The 18559-nt window shown below is 54.3% G+C and overlaps 1 protein-coding gene across 10 annotated transcripts in view; it reads right to left on the reverse strand.

Moving 5' to 3' along the window:
- The window catches only part of SLC25A48 (solute carrier family 25 member 48), a 47227-nt gene extending 30148 nt beyond the window's left edge, over window positions 1-17079 (reverse strand). For 2 of the 10 annotated variants that reach the window (XM_033409856.2, XM_049708379.1), the window contains exons 1-4: window positions 13465-13824; window positions 8982-9025; window positions 5467-5538; window positions 3225-3483 (exon numbers count right to left, since the gene is read on the reverse strand). In XM_033409856.2, coding sequence (XP_033265747.1) covers window positions 3225-3483; window positions 5467-5538; window positions 8982-9025; window positions 13465-13510 — 421 coding nt within the window. In that variant the 5' untranslated portion in view covers window positions 13511-13824. Of the gene's footprint in view, window positions 1-3224; window positions 3484-5466; window positions 5539-8981; window positions 9026-13429; window positions 14083-16317 lie in introns of those variants that run through there. The other 8 variants (XM_049708378.1, XM_049708380.1, XM_033409857.2 and 5 more) reach the window with 7 other exon arrangements.
- Window positions 17080-18559: the final 1480 nt, after the last annotated feature.

Below are 18559 nucleotides of genomic sequence, written 5' to 3' on the forward strand. Positions count from 1 at the left end.
AGTCCAGATCAGAGGCTCTAGGAGCACAGCTGAGGCGGACCCTCCAGTCTCGGTTTCTACCTTCCCTCCGCCCACTCAGGTCAACCGTTTTGTGTCCGCACTGCCAGCTAAGCCCCTGGGATCAGGCGCTAATGACTTGGAGCTTTGCAGGGCTGAGAAAAATCTGTGTGCAGGACCTCCCTTGGTCTCTTATTAAGAGCCTTCCCTGAGCTCCCCAAAGATCAGCTTCCTGGCACACACTGGGGAAGACAGAACAAACACATTTTCGTTTTCTGTCGCTGCCTCAAGCGGTTTACTTAAGAACCGGTTTCCTTCTTGCGCCACGCGGATGAACTTACAGCCTGAGGCCATGGTCCCGTCTGGACAGGAGTAGGGTCACGGAACCACCTCCCGCCCAGATGCTGGAGGAGGGGGGGGGCACACCATCCCCATGTTCTCCCTGCTCAGCGGGCTTCTCCCGGAAACAAGGCTCCAGAAGGGTCCCGACTTCCTGGACGGGCAGTTCTAGAGAGTCCCAGCCCAGGTGGGCTGTGCCTCAGGCTCCCATGGCCCAGGAGAGCAGGCATGGGTGGCCCTCGGTGCTGCCCTAACCAGGTGTACCGTCCTGACCTCTACGCTCTCCTTCCACCCCTCCCACCACCTGCCCCGGAGCCCTTCCTGACCCCCAGCCTGGCTGAGAGCCCAACCCACTCCCTGCCACCCACCCTATTTGGAGTGGCCCAATTCCTGTCTGCCCGTCTGCTGGACAGAGCACTACAAGAGGCACGGAGCCTTCTGTTCATCGCTGTGTCCCCAGCACCTAGCCCTGAGCCTGGCACACAGCAGGTACATAACTATTGTGCGTTGGGTAGATGAACAGGGCTAACAGTCATGCTGACCTCCCACTGTCGGGTGGATATTAAATGAGATGATGCACACACAGCGCTTAACACAGTGTCAGGACACGATGAACACTTAGGCAGCTGCTCATGGAGGCTGCTCAGCTCCCTAAAAGTGAGGCTCCTGCCCTGGCTGTTCTGCTCCTATCCTTCCTCCAGTCTCCGGAGGCTTCTAGCCTGGCCTCAGGACCCCTGCAGCTCAGGCCTTAGCCTGCCAAGTCAGCCACCATTCTAGAACCCTCTGCAGAAAAAGTGTAGGTGGGCGAGGACAGAACAGAGAATGGAAGCAAACACGGTGAAGAAAGTTTACCCATTAACTTGCCTCCAAACGTCCCGGCATTTATTGAGAAACACCTTCCTTGGTGTCTAGGCTGGCTGAGGGCCCCCTCACACGTACAAAGCATGCCTACTCCTCTCTCTTCCCCTTCCATGGACAAGGTGCCCTGGTTGTGAAGGAGGTGGGGCTGCCCCCAGGAGCCTCATCACCGAGACTCTTGCAACATCTGGACCCCAAAGAGCTTTAAGGCTTATGGAGAGATTTCCTCTGCACCCTAGACTAACACAGCTTTTTGGAAGTAGACAGGATAGCGCAAAAAACCAGCCTGGGGGCCAGGACTCCTGGGTTCTAGGCCTGTCCACGACGCCCTTCATTTCTCTACATCTTTGCTTTTGCCTCTGGGATAGGACCAGATCAGCGAGCTCCAAACTCTTCTCAGAGGTGTGACCTCTTTGGTCAAACTGAGCTGTACCAAGACACGATTCAGTATGTCAGGTGGATGGAGGTAAGGACCTGCCTGCCCCGTGTCTCCCTGGGCGGCCCCCATGGGAGTATGCTCTGTGACCCTCTGGGTGAGCCAACCCGCTTGTCGCCCTGCATCTCCCCTCATGCTGACAGGGGCCCTGAGCACCCAGCAGGTGTGACTCATGTTCTTGGGGTAGCAGGGACCCCTGTGAGGAGTATTAGCATTGTGCTCAGAGTGTGTGCAGACCTGCCCTAGACCCCTCCCCGGCTGAGCAGGGAGTGCAGGCTGAATCGAGGAACCTGGGTTGGGGGCAGGAGAGGCACTGGCCTGGGATGCTCCTGAGCGAGCTTTTGGGGCTTCAGCCATGGGGCAGAGCCGACCCCCCCGCCTCTGTGGGCAGAGGGTTCACACGGAGGCCGTTCAGGAGGCTGCCGAGGAGAGGGGTCTTACCCATGAGATCTGTCAGGTATATATCTGAGGTGAAGGAGGGACCTGGGATGCAATCCTTCCATTATACAGAAAAGAGACTGAGGCCCAGGAAGGGATAATATCTTCCCTGAGGAGACAGAGTAAAATGAGAGCCAAGGACCAAACCCCAAGGTACTGAAATTTGTCCAAGACCCCCAGCTCATCCCTCCTCTGGAGCTGGCGCTATCTACTCTGCACAGCAAGTACCTTCCCACTCTTTCCATCCTCCTTTATCAAAACTGCTCCAGGAGGAGTCAGAAACCTCTTTCCCAGCAGGGAGGAGATGAGAGCTCCAGCTCGCGGCGCAGGAGTAGCTACGCAGCACATAAGAAATGAAGCTCTGGGCTTCCCTGGTGGCGCAGTGGTTGAGAGTCTGCCTGCCGATGCAGGGGACACGGGTTCATGTCCCGGTCCAGGAAGATCCCACATGCCGCGGAGCGGCTGGGCCCGTGAGCCATGGCCGCTGAGCCTGCACGTCTGGAGCCTATGCTCCGCAACGGGAGAGGCCACAACAGTGAGAGCCCCGCGTACCGCAAAAAAAAAAAAAAAGAAAAAAAGAAATGAAGCTCTAATGGAACACCAAGGGTGAGGGAGGGGCGGCCCGCTTCATGGCCCTGCAGCCAGTTCAGCTTGAGGCCTCCCTGGCTGCACTCCCTGGTGTGGGGGGGGCAGGTGTGGGTCTGAGACCTGGGCAGTCACACAGGGCCCCTCAATGCTCTGCTGTCGCCCTTTTAAAATTCTTACTAATTTGTGATCAAAAGATCGCATTTTCATTTCACCCTGGGGGGCTGCAAGTTATGTAGCTGGTCCTGACTGCCCAGTCATTAACTGTGTGTCCTTGAATAAGCATCTTAACCTCTGGAAACTTCAGTTTTCTCATCTGTAAAATGGAAAAAATCACAGCACCTGCCTCAGAGAATTGTGCTGAAGACGAATTAAGAGAACCCATGCGGGGCTCTTTGCAGGCACCGGGCGCGTAGAAAATCCTTAACCAGTGAGAGTTACCACTACAGATAAAATGATTCAACATAGATGCCCTGCTCCATAAAAAGATTATTAATCAAATCCCAGACCTGGGAAACCAGGAAAGGGTCACAGGTCCCCAGACACCAGCCCACTTCCCCTGGCCGCTTACCTTCCCGAAATGGCTGTGTTTGCATCTGCAGCCGGATCTTGATGAGGTCCACGGGCGCACCCAGCCCCACAGAGACCACGCCAGCCACCATGCTGGCCAGGAGCAGGTCAGACAGCACGCGGGGTGAGCCGGCCTCGGGCTCCTGGCACCGGTGGTGGCTGAGGAACCTCTGTGTGTTGCTGAAGACCCCAAACACCACTGAGTTGTAGACAGCGATGCTGGTGAGGGGGAAGGCCATGCCCTTGAAGAAGCCAAACACCTGTGGGGAGACCCAGGGGGAGGAAGCATGAGGGCCTATGCTGCCCTTGGCAGAGACCTTGCCCTCCTGGAGCCTGCGGGCTGGCAGGGGAGACACCATAGGAGAAGCAAACCAGTACGTTGGTGGAAAGAATAAAAGAGGATGCTGATGTGAGGGGAGAGACAGGGGAGGGCGAGAGCATCCTTAACCCGAGGAGGAACCGGCTTCTGCATGAAGCTTTGGTTCCTGAGCCGTGATGTGCTGGGCCTGGAATCTGCATTTGTCACTGGAGTGGCAGTGTTCTTGGGCTGTGGCTGAGGGCAGCCCATGGAGCCCCAGTGGGTAGTGGGCTTACCAAGCACCACACACTCTTTCCTCATGTGTCACTCCAACAAAAGCATTCTCTGGGCACGTGCCAGGCCCTGGAGGACAACAAGAAAGACACACTCTCCGCTCTCACTGAGCTCACAGTCTGGGGGCAGGGGAGGGGGGACCCAGACAAACTGACAGGCAATTAAAATATAATGTGCTAAGCCTGTAGTGATGGGGTAAGAAGGGTCCCCCAGCATCCCAGGGGCACCTGGGCCAGCATGTAGCTGGGTGCCCCGAGCATGGGAGTCTATTGGAAAAAAGCCAGAGGGGGAGTCCCCGGATGAACAGCACGATGTGGCTTCTGTCCATACACACTGCGTTCTCAGCAAACACCACAGATGCTCCACTGAACCTGGAAAATTCCACAGGCTCTTCGAGGAGTCAGTGCAGCACACATGGCACCAAAGATGAAGAAGCACCAGGAAGCCATTGTAAAAACTCCAGGCTGTGCTCAAACCCACTAATCCCGACCTGAACGCATGCCCCCTGTTTGCAAGGGGCAGGACACCTCCTCACACAGGCGTCCACACACGCATGTGCACGCAAACACATATGCACGCACGCACCATGCTTCAGCCTCTTCCTCTACAACAAGGTCCCTCAGATAACTTGAGACATCACTTAGCTCTGAGCTGCTGTGTGTCAGAGGAACACCCACAGTCCCCACAGAAACCCCAGAGCGGAGATGCAGGCTGGCAGACACTGCGGAGAACATGTGCCAAAAAGGAGGCTCAACAGCTGCCGTTCAGGGGACACAGGAATCGGACAACATTACCCCGGAGCAACGAGTGCTGGGTTTACAGCGCTCCCCCTGATTTTAAAGCAGACGATCAAGAGAGTCAGAACAACACCAGGACACAAGACATATTCTGACTGAAGAGAAGAACCTCCAGGTGCAGGCAGGAGGCTCCCGAGCTCCAGGGCACTTCCTAGGATGGAGCCTGGGCGGGGACAGCAGTCAATAACGGGGCCACATTTCCAGTGACTCAAGGAGAAGCCCAGGGCTGCCACAGGGCTTACACCCGACTATTTCTTTAAACCAACAGGTCATTTCATTCTAAATTTTAAAATTTATTTTAAATTCCCCAAGGAGGAGCCTTGGAGTCTTCCAAAAGCACATACTCATTCTCAAGAAGGTCACCTGATGCTTCTTCTACAAAATGCTATTCAGAATTTCCCCTTCGCAGAGAAAACCCCTGGGTCCATGGTCTGGAGCGACCTGGGGTGCAAGCCCGTTAGGGGTGTCTGGGATCAGAAGAGCCTGCTCCCCGCACCCGCCGCCCCATGCTGGGATAAAGGGAGCCTGTGAACACATGGTTTACCGCCACACATTAGGTTTTGAAAACCTGGCAGGTCCTCCTGTTTTTGTAGGAATTTTCCACATTGTGGTTCTAAATGCCTCCGAATTTCTCCAGAGAGGTGACGCCAAACCAGTTTTTTTCCTCAATAACATCCCACTTGGGGGCAGGGTTAAGTTTAGGTAACACATAATATTTGAGGATGGTGTGAGATGAAGAGAGAAAATTGAGCCGAAGGTGATGAGCGGAATAAACAGGCCTCCTGCTGGGCGTGCCGGTGTGAGGGGCTGTGACCTCGGTCCCCAGGAGGAGACCCCACCCCGGGAGCACTTACACTCTCCCTCCTGTACACAGTGCGGATGCAGCTAAGGGTGCTCCCGTAGCCAGTGCCGGCCTGCAGGCGAGCCTGCGGAGAAAGGCAAGGGCGTGAGGGCCAGCCGGAGACAGGTTACATCCCCACCTCCCTCACGGCGCTGGGCTCCCAGCACTGAAGCCCAGAGAAGGGAAGGCCCTGCCCCAGTGACCCCGTCAGGAAGGAGGCCTGGACTTCAGTCCCGGCCTGGCTGGCCTTGCATCCTCTCCCTGCACCAAGTCCCGTTCTCACCTTGCTGAATGCAGCAGGAGTCCCCTCGGTCTGAGAGAAGAACAAAGGCCAGTTTGGTGTGCAAAAACAACGCTTGTGTGGGGACACATGATGCTGCTGCATCTTGAGTACAAAAAGCTAACCCGTGGCTCTGGCCCACCTGCTGTCCGTCAGTCTGCCCTCCTAAATACTCCCAGGAGCAACCTGCTCTTCTCATCTCCAGAACCCCTGCATCTCTCACCCTGATGATGGGCTGGGCCCCTCGCTGGCCTCCTGCTTCCCCCACCCCAACTCCTCTGCCTGTGTCTACACAACAGTCAGACTAATCTTTTCCAAACAACGATGAATGTTTGTCACTGCTGTTTCAAGCTCTCCAGTGGCCTCCCACCAAACTCAGAATAAATTCCACCCTTAACCAGCACCCAGAAGCGTGGCTTTCACCACCCGCAGGTCATTTCCTCCACACCCGTTGGGCCTGCCACGTGGCACGTTCCTGGACCCTGGAGCATCCGTTGCTTCTCACTTCCAGAACGTTCCACCTGCTTTCCTCCCCTGGAAGGCTCTTTCTCCAGCTTCTGCTCATCTCTTGGGTCTGAGCTTACATGCTGCAATGATGTGATCTGTTTGTCTGTTTACTTAGGGTTTATTTGGGCTCCCCCTCTAGGGCAGGGCCGTCTTGTATTTCCCTCTCGTCCCCGGAGCCGAGCGTGGCTGTGGCACTCGGCCCTTTGCACTGGCTAACCGAGGGGCCGGAAGGTGAAACTGTGGCATCCTCTAATGGAGGCTGGCTCTGGTGACTGGGGGCATCCGTAGACAGGCAGAGGGTCTGAGAAAAGCCACAGAAGAGCCCAGGGCACACCTCACTCTGGGTCTAGACCAGAGCAAAAGTCTGTCAGCTCTTGAGGAAGCTGCCACCGAGGCCAGCAGCACAGCTCAAGCCTCTAAGGACTCCAATTGCAACAGGAGCTAGCATTTAGTATGCACCAACTGCATACTTGGGAAAACACTGGAAATCTTATGGAACTTTTCTCACAGAATCCCACAAATGCTCTGAGGCATGGATACTATCCCCACTTCACAGATGAAGAAAGCTGATTCCCTGTACATGTTTCCGATTGCTGCTGTAACAAATTACGATAAATTCAGTGGCTTAAAACAATGCAAATGTATTCTCTTATAGTGCTCTAGCTGGGCTGTAGAGAGCTGAGCCCTGAGTGGAAAACCCTGGTCACATTGCATCAAACATAAACTTTAAATGCACCAGCTGTGCCTGGAGCCAGCAGTGCATCCTGACCCCAGCTCTACTGCCACCAAGTAGCCAGTGCTGGCTCTCCCACCTGTGGTGAGGCAGCTGCAGGCAGGGAATGAGTCTTTGACCCAGGTCAGCAGCCCAGATCCTTCTAGATTGGCTCTCCCAGGGGCGAGCCTGGGAACCAGGAACAAGTCACTCATCTGCCTCCCCACACTCTAATGTGTGTATTCTTCAGGACAGGAGGGGATCGCTCACTGCTCTATCCTCACTGCCACTTGACAATCCTCATGACAGCCCCACCAGGGAGGTGCTCTTTGCCCATTTTACAGACGAGGAAACCGAGGCTTGGGGAGGTTAAGTGCTGTGCCCTAGGCATAGGAGAGTATGTGGGAGGCTGGAGCTGTACTCCAGGTTATTCTGACTCTGAGGCTCTTGCCCAGACCTTTCTCAGTGAACAGGAACTCTAGAGAAAATGCCAGCCAGAATGAAGGAGGATGTTCTGGAGAGAAACAAGGGCCCCAGGCCACAGCCCCGAGCTGGACCCAGAGGCCAGCCATGTAAGCCAGCAGCTTTAGGCTGGGACCCTCAGCAGAGAGGTTCTCAGGCTGAACAGAGACAAGATTTTATGTATCAGGAAAGGTTCCCTGCAGAGGCTCAGGGGGCAGAGTGGAGAAAAGAAGGAGAGTCCTGGTCTTTACAGGTGACATGTGGCCAGGCAAAGAGCGGCCAGGCTTGCCTGTGCCAGGGGCAGGGGACGAGGATGGGGGTTCCAACAAGCTCTACCCTCCCCTAACCAAGCTGCAGGTGAGGGAAGGATGCTCTACCAGGGAGAGACACTGGTTGCCTGGGTCAGAAATGTGGCTGTTAGGCCTGCCGGGGCAAGGACTGGACTTGCTTTGTCCACCGCTGCTGCCCTGCCAGCCCCACAGTGCCTGCACAGAGAAAGCATCCAAGATGCATCTGAGGTATGAGCAGAAGGCTGGGCCTGTGTGAGGGGCCAGGAAGTACCTTTAACTATTTAGACACATAGGCTGACCTCCCCATCAAGAAGAGAGCAGGCGTGGGCTCTGACTGAGGAGGGGCCCACGGCCATGCAGGGAGGAAGATGGGGAGAAAGGGGACCACAGTGACCACTGGAGAAGGGCCTGGCAGGTCCTCTTTGCGCACGATCCTGGCACAGCGTTAGATACAAATGTGGAAGTCAGGGTGAGGAGGCGCCATTTGCAGCCACGTTCTCAGGGTACAGCTGTGAGTGCTGGTCACCATGGGGACAGGTGGCAGGGGTAGGGGTGGACCCAAAGAATGTCCCTTTGTAACATCTCACTCCTCAATGCTTCGATTTGTTGTATGACCTGAGGTGACACCCTTCCCCTTTCTGGGCCAGTTTCCACACGTGTAGAACAAGAAGCGTGGATGACCCCAATGCCAGGTGGCTTTGCTGGCTCCGTCAAGTTATAACGGCTTCCCATTCCCAACCTAAGTCTAGAGTCCTAACCTGAAGGTCAAGGCCTCCAAGGACTGAGTGCCGACCTACCAGTCCTGGATTCTGATCCGTAGCTGCTTTCAGAAACCTGATGCATCAGCAGAAGTGGCCGTGTTGGCCCTTCCAAAGCATGGCCCCCCCGGTGGTGTCCCCACCTCACTGTCTTTGCCTGTGCCGTTCTCTGTGCCTGGAGTATCTTTTCCAATGGCCCAACCTTAGATTATGGGCCCAGATTCTGGTTCCTTCGCTCCATAGAGGCTTGCAGGAGAGCACTCACAGTGCCCCATCCCTCCCCTGCAGCTCATGAGAGCCTGGAGGCAGAAATGGAGCTTCACAAAAACAAAATCACTGCCCAGCAAGGACGGGGGAGCATTCCAACTGGGCCTCCTAGCGCTCCGCCCCCGTGGACTGGCACAGAGAGCCTGCCCTGCGCTGGTGGCTTTCTGGGGGTCAGAAACAGCAGGCACATTCCCGGAGTCAGACTCACTCCAGGCCCCTTTCCAAAAGGTAATGGCAACATGGCTACCGTACCTTGACTGTGTCCAGAGGGTGGCCGACGATGACGCTCGCTGCACCTGTGGATCAAAGAGGATGTCCTGGTTACTCAGTCCCTGGACTCCTCGCTTGTACTGGCTGGTTCTTAGGACAGAACAGAGGACTCAGACACTTACATTCACTTATTCAGTCAATGCCCAGTCACCAGAGGGGACAACCCCCACCCAGTGTGTTAGGCACAGGCTCACGCATGGAGGAAGGCAAGAAAATGGAGTAAAACCTGGGCCCTGCCTCAGGAAACAAGTACCCTAAAAAAAGGGAGGTAAAGGTGCTGGGATAACTGGGTACCCACATGCAAAAGAATAAATAGACCTCTACCTCATACTATATACAAAAGTTAAAAGAAACCAAAGACCTGAATGGAAGCACTGCAACTACAGAAATCATACGCTAAAATATAGGGGGAAATCTCCACGAATGGAGATTTGCAACAGATTCTTACATATGACAACAAAAGTACAAGCAACATAAGAAAAATTGGATAAACTGGATGTCATAAAAATTAAAAACGTTTGTGCATAAAAGAACACTCTCAGGAAGGTACAGAAACCTACGGGGGGGGGGAATATTTGCAAATCGAACATTTGATAAGGGTCAAATATCCAGAATATGTAAAGAACTCTAACAACTAAAAAGAAAAAAAAAAACTTTTTTAAGGGCAAAGGACTTGAATAGACATTTTTCCAAAGAAGATATACAAACGGCCAAGTACATGAAAAGATGCTCAACATTATTGGTCATTAAGGAAATGCAAGTCAAAAGCACAGTGAGATTCTGCTTCACACCCACTAGGATGGTTATAATAAAAAAAAAAAAAGAAAAGGAAAGGAAAATAACAAGTATTCGTGATGATATAGAGAAATTGGAACTCGTATATATTGCTGGTGGAAATGTAAAATGGTGCAGCTGCCGTAGAAAACGGTTTGGCTTATTACAAAGTTAAACATAGGATTACCCTATAACCCAGGGATTCCACTGTTAGAAATATACCTAAAAGAACTGAAAACAGGCACTCAAACAAGTACATGTTCACACATGTTTATAGCAGCACTATGCAAAAAAGCCAAAAGGTAAAAACAGCCCAATGTCCACTGCTGGATGAATGGCTAAATAAAATGTGGTGTATCCATACGATGGAATATTCCTAGACATAAATAGGAATGAAGTACTGATACGTGCTGCAGTGTGGATGAACGTGGAAAACATTGTGCAAAGCGAAAGAGGCCAGACACAAAAGGTCACATCCTGTGTGATTCCATTTATAGGAATTATCCAGGATAGGTAAATCCGTAGAGACAGAGAGCAGGTTAGTGATCGCCAGGGTTTGGAGGAGGGGAAATGGGGGTACCTGCTTAATGGGTCCAGAAACTTCTTTGGGCGTGAGAAAAATGTTTTGGAACTAGATAGATGGTTGCACAACACCGTGAATGTACTAAATGTCACTGAATTGTATACTTTCAAATGATTCATTTTGTTATGTGACTCTCACCTCAAAAAAAAAGAGGGAGGGTATGAAGAGAAAACCCAGAAACTTTTCAGGTACCTGCAGGTTATTTAGCTTTTCTACGCCTCCCTTGTAGCATGTGTAGTGGGAATAACATTAGCACCTACCTCACGGTTCCATTTTAAGAATGAACTGAAGTAGAAAAGGTAAAGGGCCAGCAGAGCTTGGCACTTACAGGATGCTCAGAGGGGCTGCCATCCCTATTGATTTTTTTTTAAGAAGGCCTCTTTGGAAAGGTGATGGATACTCCGGATCTTTTCAATGAAAAATGCCCATCCACACACACCTTCACAAGGCCAGAATGATTTTGGAGGCAAGCAAGATTGCCCTGAGGCCGTACCGCAGAAGGCAATGATTGTGAGATTGAAGCAGGAGCCATCCTTCTGAGACCCATTCCCCATCATGCTGATGAGGAAGCAGTGTCTCTGCCAGCAGGAGTGACTGCACCAGGTAGGGCAGATCAGGGGTCCTGGAACATTAGATATCTACAGGGCAGAGAAACCAGCTATTCCGGAACAAATGTTCCCTTGGTCTAGAACCTCCAGGCCCCTCTCAACCCCTCCTTCCCACAGAACGGGGCAGAGGCAGAAAGATGGTGGGCGGCGGAAAGCCGGGCCATTCACTCTACAGGAACCCCTCCCTGCAGGGGAAGGAAGGAGCTCTGGTCCTCAGGCTCTGGCTGTATCCCTCAGCCCAGGGCAGCAGCCCCAGACCCAGCCTTGGGCCATTATCTCCCTGCACACTCATTAGTCCACGCATCTGAAAGCAGGGATACAAGATAAGAAACAGAATTATCAGGTCAGTGGTTTCCAGACCTTGGGATATTACAGACCAGTAAAATTTCAAGCAAAATGTGAAGGATGTAATGGTGAAAGTTTATCATGACAGGTCACTGAGAGAGAAAACAGCTATAGATGAGTGCAGGGCTTAAAATGGCCCTGGTACCAGACTGTCTGGGTTGGAATCCTCGTGTTCATCCTAGATGTATGGTTTGGGGAAAGTCATTGAATTTCTCTGAGTATCCATTTCCTCATCTGTCAAATGGGGATGTAATGATAGTAGCTACCTCATTAGAGCTATAAAGAAATATACGTAGACATGAGACCACATATTGTATGATTCTGTTTATATAAAGTGTCCAGAAAACACTAATTTATAGAGCCTGAAAGTGGTTGCCCAGAGAGAGAGGGAGGGGATGGGGTTTAATTGTAAATGGGCATGAGGGATCTTACTGGGGGATGAAATGTTTTAAAACTAGTTTATGGTAATGGTTGCAACACTTGGTAAAATTACTAAAAATCCCTAAATTGTACACTTGAAATGAGTGGATTTTATGATATGTAAAATAACCTCAATAAAGTTGCTTTAGAAGTATCCATGTAGCATTTAAACAGCACCTGACACTTATGAAGCATTCACTGCTACTACATTCGTGTTCATTTCATGGAAGCGAAAACAAAAACAAACAAAACCATGTTGACATCAACAAAGTAAGGGCAATCTCAGAATAAAGGACAACCCACTACTTGCTGTGTGAGTTGGGGAGGGTCTCTGTGTCATCAGAGATTTTGAGCTGCTCTGACAGTCTTACCCTCCAGGACATTTCTCAAACCAAGCCCCTGGCAGCCCTACTGAAGTTGGTCTGACTATTTAAAGGGCAGCCGGGGAAAGCCTCTCCCTCCGGACGGCTGAAAGGTTGTCCGAAGAGCGTCTGGATGTGCCTGGTAGGTCCCTGGGCACAGTCCCCTGACTGGCAAAGTTAGGAGAGGCAGGTCTCAGCCCTACCCAAGGGAGCCTGTGCAACGGAACTGCCCCCAGGGAGAGGAATCACCTTTGCTTGGGAGGGTGAGAAGCAGGGGCCCTGCAGCCACCTGTCACCTGTGGGGGACAGACATGGACTCCTGCTAGGAGGTGGGAGGGTGCCACCAGAAGGGGAACCACCCGGGATCCTAGCTGGTTAGTTGCTTTTTTTGTTTTTTTTTCCTTTCCTACAAATCTCCTGGTCTCCATACCTAGAACACTTAGTGGGGCACAAACATGCTAGCCATAGCCTCTACCTGAGCGAGCGTCTCAGGATTTTACATTGGGGAGGGACTGCATTCGCCAACAGCTCTTTTCTGATGGTCCTCTTAGATGGAGCCAAAAGAAAGGCTATATCTGACAATAAGCAAAGTCCCTCACCCCCGCCCCCCCCAATAGCTGAGCAAAGAGGAGGGACAGACCTATTGGAAAGAGAATAATGGAGAAGCAAGGCAATGGATGCGACTATTGCCCAAGCAAACACACCCCAGGCTCAGCAGAGAGCGTCTCCAGGAGTGGTAGGAAGGGACCGGCGGGCCCAACAGTGCCCGAGGAGAGGCATGACAGTTGGCTGTGGCTGAAAACGTGAAGGGTTCCTCCTATCTGGCAGCGGACACCTGCAGCCGGTGCTGGGCTCCCAGCTCTGCGCTCCGCTCCCCGCAGCCGGACGCCACAAGGGCCGGCCTGAGCGCCAGGCCGGGCTCCGCATCCCGCGCGCGGGGGCGGGCGGCGGTCAAACGCCACCCTCACACACGAGTTCCTGTGAGCCCAGAGTCCCCAGACTCAAGTGCGCACCAGGGCGCCGAAGGGTGTGTACGCGCCGGGACGTTCCATTGGCTGTCCGCTTTGACCATTGGTTTAATCATTACAGGATCAAGTTCCGCGGACCCAAACTTTGAGGCAAATCGCAGGCTCGGGATGAATCTCCCCCGGGGTCGCGGCAGCAGGCGAGGAGCGGCAAGACCAGCCGGGCGGCGGGCAGCGAGCACCCAGGGCGCGTGTGGGCAGCGCCCGGGCGCGGAGCTCCCTGACCCGGCACAGCGTGGAAACTCCGCCTGCGCAACTCCCGGCTGACTCGCTCTCTTCCTCTCGGGCCGGGCTGTCCCGTCAGCGCACTCACCTCTGGGGGTCCCTCCCATCCGGGGATGCGCTCACCTCCGATCCAGCCCGCCACAAAGTCTTCCAGCTGGAAGTTGCCCATGGCCGGGGCCGCGGAGCCTCGCGTTCCCGGAGCCGGGTCGGTGCCCGTTCAGGGTCTGCTGGTCATGGCCCACGGGCGAGCGCGCCGGACGGGCGAAGTCAGGGACGCGGAGCTACCGGCAGGCAGGTCCTTCTCCACAACGGGTTCGGAATGGCTCGGAATCGCCGAAGCGCGCGGGCCGCCGGGCTCGCGCTCCAAGTGCCCGCGGGCAGCTGACATCACGCCCCCAGTAGACCTTAAAGGCGCAGCGCGCGGGCCGGGCGAGGGAGTGTCCACCGGTAGTTATGGTAGTTCTTCACATCTCCTCCGAGACACTGGAAATGATTTCAGGGACATTTCTCAAAGTTCATGACAAGAGGTACAGAGGAAGGCTTTATCCGAAGTCCAGAAGTATTTGATTACAAACACCAAGGTCTCTCTGTGATAGGATTATTTAGCTGGGTGGACACATCCTCTTTTTAGCGAAAACAGAGCTGAAATAATTATAATTGAATGTCCAACTATCAACTAAACCAGAAGTTCTTAATTCTTTGAGCTGATTGAAAGCCATGGACAGTTTCTCTATAAAATACAAAGGACACACAATCTTCCATAACAACTTTAGTGGTCAGGGGCTCTTCTTCCGCCTGCACTCCACACCTTTCTCTAGCCCCCAGGTTTCAAAACCCTATCTATTCCTGAATTACTGAAATAATGTGTGGAAAGCACCTAGCCCAGGGGCAGTCTCCAAATCAGCGCTAAGTACTCGCTCTTAATAATGTGCCACATTTCCTGGGCACTGACATCGGGCCCCCTTCACTGTACCTGGGCTTACCCCTCACAGCAGCCCTGTGAGATGGGTGTTATTATTATCCTCATTCCTAGGGAAATGATTGCATGACAATAGATTTTAATCTTTTAGAAAACTGGTCCAGATTAGGAGACGAAACTTGTCGCACCTGAGTTGTAGGTTTAGCTGTGTGAGGACAGTTTTGAGCTTTTTCCCAGGAGATCCAGCTGCCACGGTGGAGAGCCCAGGGGAGACCCCACCCAGACTTGAAGGTCCTGCAGCACCCCCGGCTGAGGGCACCCAGCCCCCTGCTGAGAGCACCCCGGGCCAGGTGGGAATTTCCAGAGCCCTGAAAACTCTCAGCCTGCCCCTGGCCAGGCTTTCAGGAGGGATGAGGCTAGCCTGGAAATTTCCTCTGAGAGCTGCCTGGGCGTGAGGTCTGGGTGGCCAGGCAGCACGCTGTGCCTCTGGAAGTGCCTGCCTTGAAGCTCCCCGAAGCCGCTGATGCCCCACCCACAAAGCCCCCAGGGCTCTCTGAGCCAGTCCCCACCCCCTGAGGACAAGCAGAGCCAAACCCAGCTCAGCCTCCTTGGCTCGAACACTTCTGACCAGCCTGCAAACGCACTCCCCGCACGCCCCAGACAAGCACAGGGAGCCAGAGCTGCCTTGCCCTGAGGATGTTTTCAAGCCAGAGTCTGTGCAAAGTCTTACTTCCTCACTCCCCCTAACAGCAGCTGTGAGCAGGCACTGGGGGTCATCCCGGCGATGGTCACTTTTATGTGTCAACTTGGCTGCGTGACACTACCCAGTGATTTGATCAAACGCTCATCCAGGTGTTGCCGGGAAGGGATTCTGTGGAGGTGACGACCAACTGATTTTAAGTCTGGGAGCTCATCCTTGATAATCTGGGTCAGCTTCGTCCAGTCAGCCGAAAGCCTTTAGAGCAAAATGGACGTTTCCCTGAGAAAGAAATGCCACCTGTGGGATGAGCATTTCCAGCCTGCCAGCCTGCCCTCCAGATGTCACACTTGCCCAGCCGGACCCTACAATTATGTAACATAGAATCTCCCTCTGCTTCTGTTTCTCTGGTAGAACCCTAACTGTGTACACCTGTAAAATAGAGACGAGGCGGCTCGTAGGAGACTCAGGGAGGTTTCATGAAACCCTAACCAGTCAGGGGGTCTCATGCCCCCCAGCTGTGAGCTGGTGGAGGAATTCTAGGGACAGCCTTGCTCTGGACCTCTCTCCACACACTTCTCAGCCCGCCCTCCACTTTCCTATCCCGCCCCTTGTCCTGAAATGGTGCTTCACGGTGTGCCCATGTCTCCCTGAGCCTGTGCTGACCCCCGTCAGCCACGGGCTCTCTCTTCCCTGTCTCACCCCCAGGCAGTGATGCTTATTGACATTCCAGCCACATCCTAGGCCCTGGCCCCAGAGCAGGCAAGACCTGGAAGGCCAGGGTCTGACTCTGCAGGGGCCCAGCTCCCTCCAGGCCCAGGCTCAGCCTGAGCCAGCCCGGAAGGAAGGCAGAGGGGCGGTCACCTCTCTCTCAGACTTCCTCTCTGTAGGCAGCCCTGCACCCAGCCAGGTCCCAGCTGGAGGTCCATGCTTGCTGGGAAATGTGACCTGGCTACATGGAGGTGCTTTTGGTCCAGTGAGAGCTCCCTGGCCTCCCTCCAAGAAGGAGGAGGACTGGTGTACCTCAGTGTCCTGCTAGTTTCCAGCAGGGACCCAGCCTTAGCACCTGGGATTGCAAAAAATGGTGAGGGGTAATGTCTGAAGGAAGGGGCCTCTCCCACTGGCACATTTATGTCACATCATCAAGACCATCATGGTGTGGAAGCTGCCCAGGGCTCCTTCTTCCAAAGCAAGACAAAGTTTGCCACTGAGGCTTGATCCGAAAAGGGCTGAGAGGAGTGGGGCTACCAGCAGCACCTCTCCCCCCTCACCATGCTGTGCCCTGCCATGCTTGGGACGTGTGCCAGGACAGTTATGAGAAATGAAAGGTCTCCAGAGAGAGGTCATTGTGTGAACTCACCTTGAAGCCAGTCCACAGGTGGAGAGTCTGCCAGTTCACCAAGGCCTGCCTGCTCTTTTGGAGGACCACCTAGAGGGTGCCAGGCGGACTGTCGTTCCCTCAGTCCTGTGTTGGCACCAAGTAAGAAAGCCTTGAGTTGGCAGGCAGAGGCTCCGGAGCCCTGGGACAGCCTCCTGGGCCCAGAGAGCGGCTGCTTGAACTGCTAATGAGCTGCAGCAGAGCGGAGGGTGTGGGCTCCTTTCCAGAAGGCATCTCTGGGCTCCATTCCCAAATGTGGGCCACAGATCTGCCCAGCAGGCACACCTACAAGGGAGGTAGGGGGAGGACCCAGGTCTGGTCTCGTGGCAGCCAACGGCCCGGCCAGAGGATCCTAGACCCAGCAGAACGCTGGCTCTGGGGAGGGCTCTGAGCCGCTACGTGTGCCTGGCTTCCCCGCTTTGGAGCAGCATTTGTAGTGCTGCCATGCACACTTGTATTCCGCCCTTTGGAGAGAGCAGGTAAAGCAACTGAGGCACAGGAGATCAACTCCCTCGGTTGCTAGGGTCAGAAGGAAACCCAATTTCCTTTCTCCTTCAGCTCCTTCCCCGAAGATAACCCCCAGAGCATCTTCCGCCGCAGCTGGGATCGGCAGATGGGCGATGCTGACAGTCTTTGATGATGAGTGGCGCATTTCCCATTTCTCATTTGCCCTTTCAGGTAAAGAGTTTCCCAAGCACCTACTCTGTGTCAGTCTCTGCTCTTGGGAAGGGCTCTGGCAGCGAGGGGACCTTTGCCTGAGATGCCACATGGGGGCGGCTGTGAGAGCACTGAGGGGAGTCAAGTGTCAGTCAGCAGTCAGGGAAGGCCCCCTACTCCCCCCGGCCCCCGACTCCCGGCCTGCAGCCTCCTGGCTGCACCCTGAGTCTCTCCAGCCCCATGGCTCCACCTCCTTGGCCAAGCCCAGGTCCCCCACCTGCTACACCTGGGCCAGGTGCTCCCAACTGACACCCCACGGCAGAGACCCGGCCCTGCTCCCTGCTCTCCTCTGGCTTCTGGAAGCTTGCCCTCACCCGGTGGGGCGGCCTTTCTCCCTGACTACTGCGCTCTCCCTCCTTCTCTCTGTCCGCAGTACTCACTTCCTGCCCCTCGTTCTGTTTGGGGACTCTCAGGGCCCTCACCTGGACCGTCTCCCAGCCACACCCATCACCTCTCAGATCACAACCTCGACACCTCATCTCCTACCTGTCTCTCCTCTCCTCAACTCCTCTACTTGAGGAGTAGATGGCCCCATGTCATCTCTAACTCAGCACATCCTTTTATGGACTCTCTGTTTAACTAACTCTCTAACTATCCCTCCAGTGCCCCACCCAGCTGGCCACCCAAACCAGACGCTGGGCATCACCCTCGATTCAGCTCTCTCCCCCAAGGCCTCATTCCATCAGCTGTGAAGTCCAGGGTCCATCTCCTCCCTGGCCCCAACATCCATCCCTCTCTGATGTCTCCCAATGTGGCTCAGCCCAGCCCTGTGCCTCTGCCTGTCTGGATCATGGTGGACAGAAGCCCCTGGGTCCCTCTGCCCCGATCCTCTGTCCCTCCAGCAGCTGCCACAGTGAGCTTCTGAGACCTTGAATCTGTTCCTGCTCTCCGGCTGACAGACCTCCAATGACTCCCCACGGCCTTGAGTCTAGTTCCACTTCCTTAGCTTGGCATGTGAGGGTCTGTGGGCCTGGGTCCGGCTGCCTTTCCACTTCTCACCTCCTACCACCCCAGCCCTCCCCTCGGGCCAAAGCCCCAGCTGCGTAGTATGTGCTGCACGCCCCACATGCTTTTCACATGTGTGCCCGCCCACATGTTCCCTTGCCGGGAACGCCCTTTTCCCCACTTCTTCTCTAGCTAACCCTCACACCTTACTCCTTTGAAACTCAGCTCAGCTTCTCCTGATAGGCCTTCCTTGAAGCACGGCCCACTCCATGCTGGATCTGCTATCTTTCAACTGTATTTCCAGAACATTCCAGGCATATGAATAGCACTGCCGTCACGCTCTACGGATTATAGTCTGCCTTCCCATCAGGACTGTGGACACACTGAGAAGAGGGCACTGCCTTATTCTCCTCTGGACCTGCAGAGCCTGGCAGAGGCCTGGTGGACATCACTGCTCAGCGGGCCTTAAAAGGGGAGGCCATGGAGACCAAGTCTGAAGGGCCTGCTGACTGCTGGCAGTCAAAGAAGGAGTCTAGATACAAGGCAGAGCAGAAGAGACCAG

This window comes from Orcinus orca, chromosome 3, assembly GCF_937001465.1.
Source record: "Orcinus orca chromosome 3, mOrcOrc1.1, whole genome shotgun sequence".
In the NCBI taxonomy this organism is placed as follows: domain Eukaryota; kingdom Metazoa; phylum Chordata; class Mammalia; order Artiodactyla; family Delphinidae; genus Orcinus; species Orcinus orca.